The 14,352-nt window shown below is 44.7% G+C and overlaps 1 protein-coding gene across 1 annotated transcript; it reads left to right on the top strand.

The window, feature by feature from the left end:
* The first annotated feature begins 2,513 nt into the window (after nucleotides 1-2,513).
* On the top strand, nucleotides 2,514-5,512 carry apex2 (APEX nuclease (apurinic/apyrimidinic endonuclease) 2). The gene is made up of 6 exons (XM_064922604.1): nucleotides 2,514-2,734; nucleotides 2,960-3,043; nucleotides 3,386-3,569; nucleotides 3,745-3,888; nucleotides 4,021-4,090; nucleotides 4,228-5,512. Exons 1-6 carry the CDS (start codon nucleotides 2,620-2,622, stop codon nucleotides 5,404-5,406), a joined length of 1,776 nt encoding a protein of 591 aa, XP_064778676.1. The 5' UTR covers nucleotides 2,514-2,619; the 3' UTR covers nucleotides 5,407-5,512.
* The last annotated feature ends 8,840 nt before the right edge of the window (nucleotides 5,513-14,352 follow it).

The raw sequence follows: 14,352 nt of genomic DNA, 5'->3' as shown, positions 1-14,352 counted from the left end.
GTGTGTACGTGTAAGCATGTGTCTGTGCCAATGTTTGTGTTGCTTCACACTTCCCGCTGTTCCATAAGTTTTTTTTATCAGTTTTTTTTTTAATCTAATTTTACTGCTTGCATCAGTTGCTTGATGTGGAATAGAGTTCCATGTAGTCATGGCTCTATATAGTACCTTGCGCCTCTCATAATCTGTTCTGGACTTGGGGACTGTGAAGAGACCTCTTGTGGCATGTCTTGTGGGATATGCATAGGTGTCCAAGCTGTGCACCAGTAGTTCAAACAGACAGCTCGTTCCATTCAACATGTCAATACCTCTCATAAATACAAGTAGTGATGAAGTCAATCTCTCCTCCACTTTCAGCCAGGTTGACATGCATATTATTAATATTAGCTCTCTGTGTACATCAAAGGGCCAGCCGTGCTGCCCTGTTCTGAGACAATTGCATTTTTCCTAAGTCATTTTTTGTGGCACCTGACCACACGACTGAACAGTAGTCAAGGTGCGACAAAACTAGGGCCTGTAGGACCTGCCTTGTTGATAGTGCTGTTAAGAAGGTAGAAGGTTTAGGGTTTAGTGAATGATTTGTCCCAAATACAATGCTTTTATTTTCAGAAATATTTAGGTCTAATTTATTCCTTGCCACTCACTCTGAAACTGCAACTCTTTGTTAAGTGTTGCAGTCATTTCAGTCGCTGTAGTAGCTGACATGTATAGTTTTTCGTCATTCGCATACATAGACCCTCTCGCTTTTCTCAAAGCCAGTGGCATGTCATTAGTAAATAGTGAAAAAGTAATGAGCTGAAGTCGGGAAGTCGTAGATTTCCGAGTTTCCAATTCCCAGTAGTTTTGAATGTGGCATTAGATGGGAGTTTCTGACTGGTCTTGGAACTGTGATAACAGGCAGCCTCTCCCCGCTTTGCTCAATGAGATATATAGTGAATGTTATCTAGTCCAATGCTCTAACCACCTGATTACATTGCACTCCACGAGGAGCCTGCCTGTTACGTGAATGCAGTAAGAAGCCAAGGTAAGTTGCTAGCTAGCATTAAACTTATCTTATAAAAATACAATCAATCATAATCACTAGTTAACTACACATGGTTGATGATATTACTAGTTTATCTAGGCTGTCCTGCGTTGCATATAATCGATGCGGTGCGTATTTGCGAAAAAGGACTGTCTTGCTCCAATGTGTAATCATAATTTTACCTTTATTTAATCAGGCAAGTCAGTTAAGAACAAATTTTTATTTTCAATGATGGCCTGGGAATGGTGGGTTAACTGCCTGTTCAGGGGCAGAATGACAGATTTGTACCTTGTCAGCTCGGGGGTTTGAACTTGCAATCTTCTGGTTGCTAGTCCAATGCTCTAACCACTAGGCTTTCTTAAAATCAATACACAAGTATATATTTTTAAACCTGTATATTTAGTTAATATTGCCTGCTAACCTGGCTCGTTGCGAGGGGGGATGATTTAACAAAAGCGCATTTGCGGGAAAAAAACACAATCATTGCGCGACTGTACCTAACCATAAACATCAATGCCTTTCTTAAAATCAATACACAGAAGTATATATTTTTAAACCTGCATATTTTGCTAAAACAAATCCAGGTTAGCAGGCAATATTAACCAGGTGCAATTGTGTCACTTCTCTTGCGTTCATTGCACGCAGAGTCAGGGTATATGCTCCCAGGTATATATTACCTGGGAACATTGAAGACTCCTGTTAAAAGGAACCACCAGCTTTCATATGTTCTCATGTTCTGAGCAAGGAACTTAAACATTATATTTTTTACATGGCACATATTGCATTTTTACTTTCTTCTCCAACACTTTGTTTTTGCATTATTTTACCAAATTGAACATGTTTCATTTTATTTGTGGCTAAATTGATTTTATTGATGTATTATATTAAGTTAAAATAAGTGTTCATTCAGTATTGTTATAATTGTCATTATTACAAATACATTTTCTAAAAAAAAAACCTAAAAAAAACCCGGCCGATTAATCGGTATCGGCTTTTTTTGGTCCTCCAATAATCGGTATTGGTGTTGAAAATCATAATCGGTCGACCTCTAGTTTAGATGGTACAATGATTCTCGACACTAGGGGTGTCAAACTCATTCCATGGAGGGCCTAGTGTCAACTATTTTTTTGTTTTTTTCCATTCAATTAAGACCTAGACAACCAGGTGAGGTGAGTTCCTTACTAATCAGTGACCTTAATTAATTAATCAAGTCCAAGGGAGGAGCACAAACTGAAATTAGGGCAAACTACTTTAATTTTAGCAACCAGGTAATGGTGGAGTGATTTCTGCATAGTGCATTGGCTCCTATCTAGGTTGTGTTTTTAGATTAAGAAAATTGAACTACTGAGGAAGAATTGTTCATTTCTCTCGTTGACTTCTCAAACCCTGGCCTGGTCTGCTTGGTTTGTTTTTGCAAGCTTTCCCGGAAGTGTAGCGATTTTGTGCCTCTGGGTTAGGAAACTGTCGAAAATGTTCTTATTCGATTGACGTACTTCCGGGTCACTTCCGTGTTATCCAGTCGTCACGTTTCAAGTACAATTTTTGTAAAGCAAATTGTAGAAAATATGTGAAACGTTGGTCACGAGTGTCGTAAAACTATGAAGATTGTCAGTTGGAACATTAATGGCATAAGAACGTTCAAGGGCGGAATTAAAAATGCGCTTGAGTCGCTGGATGCTGACATTGTATGTGTCCAAGAGACAAAAGTAACAAGTAAGAATTTTACGCGGGAGAGTCTACAGTATATTTTGAGTGACGAGTTGGCAGGCATGCTAGGGCAAACAGATTGGCACTCGGGCTAACTTGATAATGTAACGGAAGATATGATAAATATGTGATTGTACAATACATGTAAGAATCTCTGCTACAATTTGAACTCTGACAATGTTACAGCTAGGCTAGCTACTAATTCTGTCACCCTGGGTTTGTCTGTGACAGGAGACCTGCTGGATGAGAGGACTGCTATTGTTGAAGGTTATAACTCATATTTCAGCTTTAGTCGTGGACGCAGTGGCTACTCAGGTTGGGACCATTCATAATTTTCCAAAGTATTGAGCTTGAGAATCACGCAAGCCCAGATTCAGTCATTTTCGTATGAACAAAATAGCCACATAATCCCTTTTATATCAGAGAGCAAGACACAATGACCTTTGGGTCCCCTGAAAGTGTCCCTGGTCTGTTTTTGAATTAGTTCCCATGGATTGCATTGGTCCATTAGTTCCATTATCACAAATTCCTGACAAAAAAAGAATGACCCACAGAAATAGTATTCCGTATTAAAGGATGTTTTGAGTCCTATGTTCTCCCATTGTGCCTTCACATTCCTACATTAGTATGTACCTCCCTAATCTGTTTATTAAATAGGAGTTGCTACTTACTGCAAAGACAGTGCCACCCCATTTGCTGCAGAAGAGGGCTTGACCGGTCTGCTGACCACCAACCACGAGGGGACCATTGGATGCTATGGTGACTCGAGTGAGTTCTCCAGTGAGGAGCTGCAGCTCCTGGACAACGAGGGAAGGGCTGTTCTCACACAGCACAGAGTCATGTACGGAGGGAAAAAAATAGACCTTTATCACATGATTTGCCCCATGCTATTCTTTAGGTTTTCTGAAATAATGTCATGGATTGTATCAATTGTTAACCTGTTGTGGCACTGAAAAGCCATTGTGTTTCCCCAATGATCTGAGTGTTTCTTTGTGTGCCCACTTGCTTTTTCACAGGTGTGAAGACACACCTGAAACAGTTACGGTTATCAATGTATACTGCCCACGAGCTGACCCAGAAAAGCCTGAACGTAAACATTTCAAACTGCAGTTCTACAAGCTGCTTCAATATCGGGCTGAAGCAATTTTAGAAGCTGGGAGGTGAGTGGGCTATATGCAGGAGGGCTTGGGTTGGGTGGGTATCATAATAGGGGACAAACTGATATGAGATTTGTTCAATGCGTTTTATTGGAAGTCTAATTTCTCTTTGTTTTCTCTGACCGGTTCACCCAGCCGTGTAATCATCTTGGGAGATGTGAATACATCCCACCGGCCCATAGATCACTGTGACCCAGATTACATAGTAAGTGAAGTAATCAGAATTCTTTCAGGTGATAGGTTTGATATCTTCATTCAGACATAAATCACATTTACTTTATATTTTTGACTTCTGTTTATTAATAGCTGATGATGTTACTCCTATCTGTTTACTTTTATTAGGAGGATTTTGAGGATCACCCCGGGAGGAAATGGCTAAACGGTTTACTGGTTGATGACAGTGAAGGAAATGAGTATGAAAAAAACAATGAGGAGTCTGAGAATACCTCATCAAAACCCCTCCGCAGCGGCAAGTTTGTGGACACCTTCCGCCATTTTCACCCAACACGCTCCAAGGCCTTCACCTGTTGGAACACTATGACTGGAGCCAGGCAGACCAACTATGGCACACGTATCGACTACATCTTCGCAGACCATCCCTTGGTTAAAAGGGGGTTTGTGGCAGCAGACATCATGCCAGAGGTGGAGGGGTCTGATCACTGCCCTGTCTGGGGGAAACTGTGCTGCCCCCTCCTGTCCAGCGCCAAGCTGCCTCCCCTCTGTACCCGCAACCTACCAGAGTTCGCTGGCAGGCAGCAGAAACTCTCACGCTTCCTTGTCAAGATGGACCAACAACAACCTGCCAGAGAGGCTTGCAGGGACCCACTACCAGGATCTCAGGAGACTGGGGAGACCCGAGAGAACCTGAATCCACTGGGATCAGCAGGGACCACCTCCACTGGAATGAAACGGAAGTTGGCAGTGGAATCCTGTGTACCAAAGAGCAAAAAGATTATGACACTGAAGGCTGCTACCCCAAAGCCCCAGGGCAACCTCCTAGCCTTTTTCAAGCCCAAATCCATACCTGTGGCCCCAACCAGGGAAGACCCTGTGAGTCAGTGTGAGAGGGGAGAAGAGAGAAATGAAATGACCGCATCACAACCACATACCTTCAAGGGAGGACATTCTGCAGGACAAGATGTTCCATCAATTCCAGGCACGCCGTGCACAGAATATCCCCAGGGTGTCTGTATGGGAGACAAAGTCCATGTACCGGGCAGCAACATGCAGGATGCCAGTGTCAATAGTCAAAACCAGGAGAAGGATGCAGCCCTGGCTACTGTAGACCCCCCATGTCCCAGGAAGGGGGCTTCACTGGGTGGGTTCTGGAAGACGGTCCTGCGTGGGCCACCTCCACCGCCCCCCTGTAAGGCTCATGGGGAACCCTGTGTACTCCGCACAGTCAAGAAGGCAGGTCCAAACATGGGCAAGCAGTTCTTTGTGTGTAACCGCCCTCAGGGCCATGCATCCAATCCCGAGGCTCGCTGTAACTACTTTTCTTGGGTGGATAAAGGAAAATAGTGACTATGCCGTAGAAACGCACTGACATTTCCTCCATGTAGTGTTTTTATAAGCATTGTTAATCTGTTTGATATATTAGTCAAATAAAGACAGTTTTATAAATGTAGTTTTAACTTCACTAATGTATTTCACGTAATCACATTGAGGCCTTTCTCACCGTATGACGAGCATCCCAAAGATTCTGTTGGTGTGTTTTTACTGCTTATGAAATTACAATGGATGCTAAACTTAGTCACAGAGTGATCTGTTTCTCTTCATCTATAGTGCAGCATAAATATACAGTGTTTCTTTTCAGAAAATAGTATTCCTTGTGTTCTTTATGAACTCTAGATGGTAGCAGGTCTTAAGTATGATCATCATAGGTCTGCATCAATATTTCTACAATTATCTCAATGTAATTAATCATTCTATAGAGCTCAAATATGGAGTTGGGTATGCCAAGGTTTCAATGCTTATGAATATTAATTTTTAGTTGTGGTCTTTCAACTTTGCATGTCAAGAGCTGAGGAGGCTCTTGTGCAACCATTCGAGTCCCCATATTATTTAGATTTCCCCTATTTCATTTACAACACAGTGCTGATGGCAGTAGTTTCCATTAAAATTGGTCACCATACTATAGAAGTTCTAGGTAAGACTGCTCCAAAAAAATACTATATTTTTGTCTGATGACAACTTTATTCTCAGATCAGTATGTTTAATCAAATCAACATTTTGTCAAATGCGCTGAATACAACAGGTGTAGACCCCACAGTGAAATGTTACTTACAGGCTCCAACCAATGGTGTGGGAAAAAAAGGTGTGTGTGTGTGTGTGTGGGTAAGTAAAGAGATAAAACAACAGTAGAAAGACATTTGAAAAAAAGAGTAGCAAGGCTGTATACAGACTCCTGTTAGTCAGGCTTATTGAGGTAGTATGTACATGTAGGTATTGTTAAAGTGACTGTGCATATGATGAACAGAGAGTAGCAGAAGAGTAAAAAGAGGGGTTGGCGGGTGGTGGGACACTGCAGATAGCCCGGTTAGTCAATGTGCGGGAGCACGGTTTTGTCGGGCCATTTAGGTAGTATGTACATGAATGTATAGTTAAAGTGACTGCATATAAGATAAACAGAGTAGCAGCTGTGCAAAAGAGGGGTTGGGGAGGCACACAATGCAAATAGGAGTCTTGTGGCTTGGGGGTAGAAACTGTTGAGAAGCCTTTTTGTCCTAGACTTGGCACTCCGGTACCACTTGCCATGCGGTAGTAGAGAGAACAGTCTGTGGCTGGGGTCTTTGACAATTTTTAGGGCCTTCCTCTGACAATGCCTGGTGTAGAGGTCCTGGATGGCAAGCAGCTTATCCCCAGTGATGTACTGGGCCGTACGCACTACCCTCTGAAGTGCCTTGCGGTTGGAGGCCGAGCAATTGCCGTACCAGGCAGTGATGCAACCGGTCAGGATGCTCTCTGTTGCAGCTGTAGAACCTTTTGAGGATCTCAGGGCCCATGCCAAATCTTTTTAGTTTCCTGAGGGGGAATAGGCTTTGTCATGCCTTCTTCACGACTGTCTTGGTGTATTTGGACCAATCTAGTTTGTTGTTGATGTGGACACCAAGGAATTTGAAGCTCTCCACCTGCTCCACTACAGCCCGTCGATGAGAATGGGGACGTGCTCGGTGCTCCTTTTCCTGTAGTCCACAATCATCACCTTAGTCTTGGTTACATTGATCACCGTCATTGTCGGTGATCAGGCCTGCCTGCCACTGTTGTGTTGTCAGCAAACTTAATGATGGTGTTGGAGTCGTGCCTGGCCATGCAGTCGTGGATGAACAGGGAGTACAGGAGAGGACTGAGCACGCACCCCTGGGGAGCTCCAGTGTTGAGGATCAGCGTGGCAGATGTGTTGCTACCTACCCTCACCACCTGGGGGCGGCCTGTCAGGAAGTCCAGGATCCAGTTGCAGAGGGAGGTGTTTAGTCCCAGGATCCTTAGCTTGGCGATGAGCTTTGAGGGTACTATGGTGTTGAACGCTGAGCTGTAGTCAATGAACAGCATTCTCACATAGGTGTTCCTTTTGTCCAGGTGGGAAAGGGCAGTGTAGAGTGCAATAGAGGTGACATCATCATTTAACTTACTTGATGAAACATCTGTAATATGTTAGGAAGCAGAGCTTCATTGTCTTTTCATTTAACATGTATCTATTTGTAGTAGGGAATTTGAAAATCTGCTGTAGGTAATAATCTGACCTCTGAATGAATAATCCCCCATGTACTCCTCATAGTGATGATCTTGTTGATTGTGTTGTGGAACAGAACATCGCAAGGCCTTACTCCTACTGAGCAACTCCCAGTACTTACAGTATCTGCTTCTACTCCCATGCAGTTTTATGGTATGATAGTACAGAATGACACCTTTTATTTCTTGTGTCTGTTATAGCTGTGGGAGAAAAAGGCATTTAACTATACATTTTTTTTGATCACCCAAGTTTGTTTACCAATATGCTGTTAGATGCTCTTATGTTCATGGGAATGGTTGTTCATGAGGTGGTTACAATGTATTCTCATAGTTGTGCAGCAAAGCAAAGGAGTTACCAGCAGTACAGGGATAGACATCCTTTTAACAGCTTTTGATTGAAATTGAGGTTTGTTGGTTGAGCTTTTAATTGAAATATCAACCTCAATTTATAACTTTATAGTTTATTCTTTCTTTCCCAGTGCTAATCGGGGACATTTCCGGGGAGAGGCCACCAAAATCGGAGACGTAACCATACAGTCACCTGTGGATGTCATTGTGGTGCGAGCTGGGAACCGTGGGGAGACGTACTCACTCTTTGCCTCCATCCTCAACGCATGAGAGTCTCTGCTCTCCACATCTGATCTTGTCAATACTGACTGAAAGAATTTAAATGAGTTGACCATCTGATCTTGGTAAGATAGAGGATTTCCCACTAAATCATTCTCAACTTCTTTCCATCAGAACTGAAGTGTGCTACCAGCTATTCGGTCTTGACTAAGGTTTCACGTAAAAGTGATAATAATGATAATGGTAACAGTGATTACTCAAATTCATAGTAGGTCGTTGGAGTGGCTGATCCCAGGAAAACTTCAGAAGCAACACAGAGTAGCAGATGAAAATGTGTTTGCTGGTGTGAGTGTTAAGTCAATGTCAGCCCACACCCATTTTCTTCCCTCTCCCTTATTTGGTAGCACCTCATTTGAACTATACTTCATAACCAGTGTCATATTGCCATAAGCATGACATAATTTCCTTAAGCTATCATGGTGTTTTATGTCACAATGTCAAGTACAAGCAAGTGTATTTTGCATGCATAATATGTCTTAACACCTGTCTAGACATTGAGCAATTCATGCTACTGATTATATTCCTTGTTCCCAGATTGGCATGGTACAGTGGCAAGAGAGAAGTTTGTGGATGCTGTGTTCATTTGTACCCTAGACCTTCATCATAGGCTTAGAGTAGAAGAGGATACATGTTACTCGATCAATCAAATTTGCTAGCGATGTCACAGAATCTGATCAACCATTTCAACAGAACTATTTTAGGATGCACAGGGTCTGACAAGACTACTCCAAAAAGTATTTTGCCCTTTGATGCTACAGTGTCAAAAAGGAGAATGACACTCATGTTAACATTTAGAATCCATGATTGCTGTTCTAGGATAGTGTGTTTCCTTGTCTTTTTGTCCAGGACCCTGCCATAGCACTGGCAAAGAAAGGCTACCATATTCTTCTGGAGAAGCCCATGGCTGTGAGTGTTCTCCAACCCCTGTAAAAACGATGTATGTTGTTTGTGTGTGTGCAGGTGCGTCAATGTTCCCTCTGCGCTGCAGCGCAACTCCCATCGGACTGCCTCGCAGAAGAAATATCCGCCTGCGCAGAGAAGAATTAGATTGAACTTCACTCATCTTATTTGAGTTTTCCCCTTTAGTTAACACTATCAACGTTTTGCTCTACTGTGGGAATTGTGATCAAATCAATGAAATGTTAGGCAATTTCAATGTAACATACAGACACAAAAACAAACTATGCAAGACTTAGTAATGATAATAATTTATTTGATTGACTGACAGCCCTAGTGAGAAAATAAATCTTGTTCATAGGTGTTTAAAAGTTTAATATCTTGGATCTCTGTCACTTCCACAAAGAGCATGAGTTATGTAGTCTACTCATATCATCAGAAAGGATGAGGTACAACTACAGTGCCTTCAGAAAGTATTTAGACCCCTTGACTTTTTCCACATTTTGTTACGTTAGAAGCTTATTCTAAAATGGATTAAATAAAAACAATTCCCCAGCAATCTACACCCAATAACCCATAATGACAAGTTTTCTCACACGTGCACTGATTTAAAGCAATGATATTCAAGTGAAAGGCTGTTTTAATACTCTGGAGGTGCAATTAAAAATATAATACGTATGGAACCTGTTGCACTGATTTAAAGCAATGATATTCAAGTGAAAGGCTGTTTTAATACTCTGGAGGTGCAATTAAAAATATAATAACCTTTACAATAAAAAAAACTAAGCCAGATGGAGATGGGTAAATTAGACGCGCATTCTGTTTTTATATTACTGTAACATACATAGGCTATGCTGCAGCAAATGTAGGCATACCTGTCACAAGGAAGAAAGTTACCATAATGAGATGACAGGTCTACATTCATTGTGAGCTGCACTCCGTACTGAGATGGGCTGTCTGTCCCCACCCTGCGAGTTGATCCATCATGCAGAGACCATAGAGAAGCAAGATTTAGACAATGCATATCATTTAACAGTTCCATTTCACGCCATGCTGCTCATAAACTCTGCAAAAAAAGAAACATCCTCTCACTGTCAACTGCATTTATTTTCAGCAAACTTAACGTGTAAATATTTGTATGAACATAACAAGATTCAACAACTGAGAAATAAACTGAACAAGTTCCACAGACATGTGACTAACAGAAATTGAATAATGTGACCCTGAACAAAGGGGGGTTCAAAATCAAAAGTAACAGTCAGTATCTGGTGTGGCCACCAGCTGCATTAAGTACTGCAGTGCATCTCCTCCTCATGGACTGCACCAGATTTGCCAGTTCTTGCTGTGAGATGTTACCCCACTCTTCCACCAAGGCATCTGCAGGTTCCCAGACACTTCTGGGGGGAATGGCCCTAGCCCTTACCCTCTGATCCAACAGGTTCCATACGTATTCAGTGGGATTGAGATCCGGGCTCTTCGCTGGCCATGGCAGAACACTGACATTCCTGTCTTGCAGGAAATCACGCACAGAACGAGCAGTATGGCTGGTGGCATTGTCATGCTGGAGGGTCATGTCAGGATGAGCCTGCAGAGGAAGGGTGCCACATGAGGGAGGAGGATGTCTTCCCTGTAACGCATAGCATTGAGATTGCCTGCAATGACAACAAGCTCAGTCCGATGATGCTGTGACACACCGCCCCAGACCATGGCGGGCCCTCCACCTCCAAATCCCGCTCCAGAGTACAGGCCTCGGTGTAACGCTCATTCCTTTGACGATAAACGCGAATCCGACCATCACCCATGGTGAGACAAAACCACGACTCGTCAGTACAGAGCACTTTTTGCCATTCCTGTCTGGTCCAGCGAAGGTAGGTTTGTGCCCATAGGCGACGTTGTTGCAGGTAATGTCTGGTGAGGACCTGCCTTACAACAGGCCTACAAGCTCTCAGTCCAGCCTCTCTCAGCCTATTGCGGACAGTCTGAGCACTGATGGAGGGATTGTGCGTTCCTGGTGTAACTCGGGCAGTTGTTGTTGCCATCCTGTACCTGTCCCACAGGTGTGATGTTCGGATGTACCAATCCTGTGCAGGTGTTGTTACATGTGGTCTGCCACTGCGAGGATGATCAGCTGTCCATCCTGTCTCCCTGTAGCATTGTTTTAGGCGTCTCACAGTATAGACATTGCAATTTATTGCCCTGGCCACGTCTGCAGTCCTCATGCCTTCTTGCAGCATGCCTAAGGCATATTCACTCAGATGAGAGGCAAAGGGTATGGCAATTGAGTCTGGCAGCCCAACTGATTGGCAAACGTACTGCAAATTAAGAAATCATGTGACTAAACAAAATAAACTACACTATGAAACAATTTAAATTATATAAAGAATGATGGTAAAAAGCTTTGGGGCACCTTAAATGAAATTTTGGGGGAAAAAGCCAACTCGGCTCCTTCATTCATTGAATCAGATGGATCATTCATCACAAAGCCCAATGATATTGCAAACTACTTGAATTACTTTATCATTGGCAAGATAAGCAAACTTAGGGATGACATGCAAGCAACAAACGCTGACACTACACATCCAAGTGTATCGGACCAAATTATGAAAGACAAGAATTGTACTTTTGAATTCCATAAAATCAGTGTGGAAGAGGTGAAAAAATGATTGTTGTCTTTCAACAATGACAAGACACCTGGGTCTGACAATCTGGATGGAAAATTACATTTACATTTACATTTAAGTCATTTAGCAGACGCTCTTATCCAGAGCGACTTACAAATTGGTGAATTCACCTTCTGACATCCAGTGGAACAGCCACTTTACAATAGTGCATCTAAATCATTAAGGGGGGGTGAGAAGGATTACTTATCCTATCCTAGGTATTCCTTGAAGAGGTGGGGTTTCAGGTGTCTCCGGAAGGTGGTGATTGACTCCGCTGTCCTGGCGTCGTGAGGGAGTTTGTTCCACCATTGGGGGGCCAGAGCAGCGAACAGTTTTGACTGGGCTGAGCGGGAACTGTACTTCCTCAATGGTAGGGAGGCGAGCAGGCCAGAGGTGGATGAACGCAGTGCCCTTGTTTGGGTGTAGGGCCTGATCAGAGCCTGGAGGTACTGCGGTGCCGTTCCCCTCACAGCTCCGTAGGCAAGCACCATGGTCTTGTAGCGGATGCGAGCTTCAACTGGAAGCCAGTGGAGAGAGCGGAGGAGCGGGGTGACGTGAGAGAACTTGGGAAGGTTGAACACCAGACGGGCTGCGGCGTTCTGGATGAGTTGTAGGGGTTTAATGGCACAGGCAGGGAGCCCAGCCAGCAGCGAGTTGCAGTAATCCAGACGGGAGATGACAAGTGCCTGGATTAGGACCTGCGCCGCTTCCTGTGTGAGGCAGGGTCGTACTCTGCGGATGTTGTAGAGCATGAACCTACAGGAACGGGCCACCGCCATGATGTTGGTTGAGAACGACAGGGTGTTGTCCAGGATCACGTCAAGGTTCTTAGCGCTCTGGGAGGAGGACACAATGGAGTTGTCAACCGTGATGGCGAGATCATGGAACGGGCAGTCCTTCCCCGGGAGGAAGAGCAGCTCCGTCTTGCCGAGGTTCAGCTTGAGGTGGTGATCCGTCATCCACACTGATATGTCTGCCAGACATGCAGAGATGCGATTCGCCACCTGGTCATCAGAAGGGGGAAAGGAGAAGATTAATTGTGTGTCGTCTGCATAGCAATGATAGGAGAGACCATGTGAGGTTATGACAGAGCCAAGTGACTTGGTGTATAGCGAATAGGAGAGGGCCTAGAACAGAGCCCTGGGGGACACCAGTGGTGAGAGCGCGTGGCGAGGAGACAGATTCTCGCCACGCCACCTGGTAGGAGCGACCTGTCAGGTAGGACGCAATCCAAGCGTGGGCCGCGCCGGAGATGCCCAACTCGGAGAGGGTGGAGAGGAGGATCTGGTGGTTCACAGTATCGAAGGCAGCCGATAGGTCTAGAAGGATGAGAGCAGAGGAGAGAGAGTTAGCTTTAGCAGTGCGGAGCGCCTCCGTGATACAGAGAAGAGCAGTCTCAGTTGAATGGCTAGTCTTGAAACCTGACTGATTTGGATCAAGAAGGTCATTCTGAGAGAGATAGCGGGAGAGCTGGCCAAGGACGGCACGTTCAAGAGTTTTGGAGAGAAAAGAAAGAAGGGATACTGGTCTGTAGTTGTTGACATCGGAGGGATCGAGTGTAGGTTTCTTCAGAAGGGGTGCAACTCTCGCTCTCTTGAAGACGGAAGGGACGTAGCCAGCGGTCAGGGATGAGTTGATGAGCGAGGTGAGGTAAGGGAGAAGGTCCCCGGAAATGGTCTGGAGGAGAGAGGAGGGGATAGGGTCGAGCGGGCAGGTTGTTGGGCGGCCGGCCGTCACAAGAAGCGAGATTTCATCTGGAGAGAGAGGGGAGAAAGAGGTCAGAGCACAGGGTAGGGCAGTGTGAGCAGAACCAGCGGTGTCGTTTGACTTAGCAAACGAGGATCGGATGTCGTCGACCTTCTTTTCAAAATGGTTGACGAAGTCATCTGCAGAGAGGGAGGAGGGGGGAGGGGGAGGAGGATTCAGGAGGGAGGAGAAGGTGGCAAAGAGCTTCCTAGGGTTAGAGGCAGATGCTTGGAATTTAGAGTGGTAGAAAGTGGCTTTAGCAGCAGAGACAGAGGAGGAAAATGTAGAGAGGAGGGAGTGAAAGGATGCCAGGTCCGCAGGGAGCGAGTTTTCCTCCATTTCCGCTCGGCTGCCCGGAGCTCTGTTCTGTGAGCTCGCAATGAGTCATCGAGCCACGGAGCGGGAGGGGAGGACCGAGCCGGCCTGGAGGATAGGGGACATAGAGAGTCAAAGGATGCAGAAAGGGAAGAGAGGAGGGTTGAGGAGGCAGAGTCAGGAGAAAGGTTGGAGAAGGTATGAGCAGAGGGAAGAGATGAAAGGATGGAAGAGGAAAGAGTAGCGGGGGAGAGAGAGCGAAGGTTGGGACGGCGCGATACCATCCGAGTAGGGGCAGCGTGGGAAGTGTTGGATGAGAGCGAGAGGGAAAAGGATACAAGGTAGTGGTCGGAGACTTGGAGGGGAGTTGCAGTGAGGTTAGTGGAAGAACAGCATCTAGTAAAGATGAGGTCGAGCGTATTGCCTGCCTTGTGAGTAGGGGGGGAAGGTGAGAGGGTGAGGTCAAAAGAGGAGAGGAGTGGAAAGAAGG

The sequence above is a fragment of the Oncorhynchus masou genome, chromosome 18 (genome assembly GCF_036934945.1).
Source record: "Oncorhynchus masou masou isolate Uvic2021 chromosome 18, UVic_Omas_1.1, whole genome shotgun sequence".
NCBI lineage: Eukaryota > Metazoa > Chordata > Actinopteri > Salmoniformes > Salmonidae > Oncorhynchus > Oncorhynchus masou.
This window is presented reverse-complemented; position numbering and strand designations above follow the sequence as displayed.

Bases quoted from the DNA above. Each gene is read 5' to 3' on its own strand.
- apex2 (XM_064922604.1), top strand. From the start codon at position 2,620: ATGAAGATTGTCAGTTGGAACATTAATGGCATAAGAACGTTCAAGGGC. The intron at 3,570-3,744 runs GTACGGAGGGAA...GCTTTTTCACAG, and splicing joins CTCACACAGCACAGAGTCAT to GTGTGAAGACACACCTGAAA. The intron at 4,091-4,227 runs GTAAGTGAAGTA...TACTTTTATTAG, and splicing joins ACTGTGACCCAGATTACATA to GAGGATTTTGAGGATCACCC.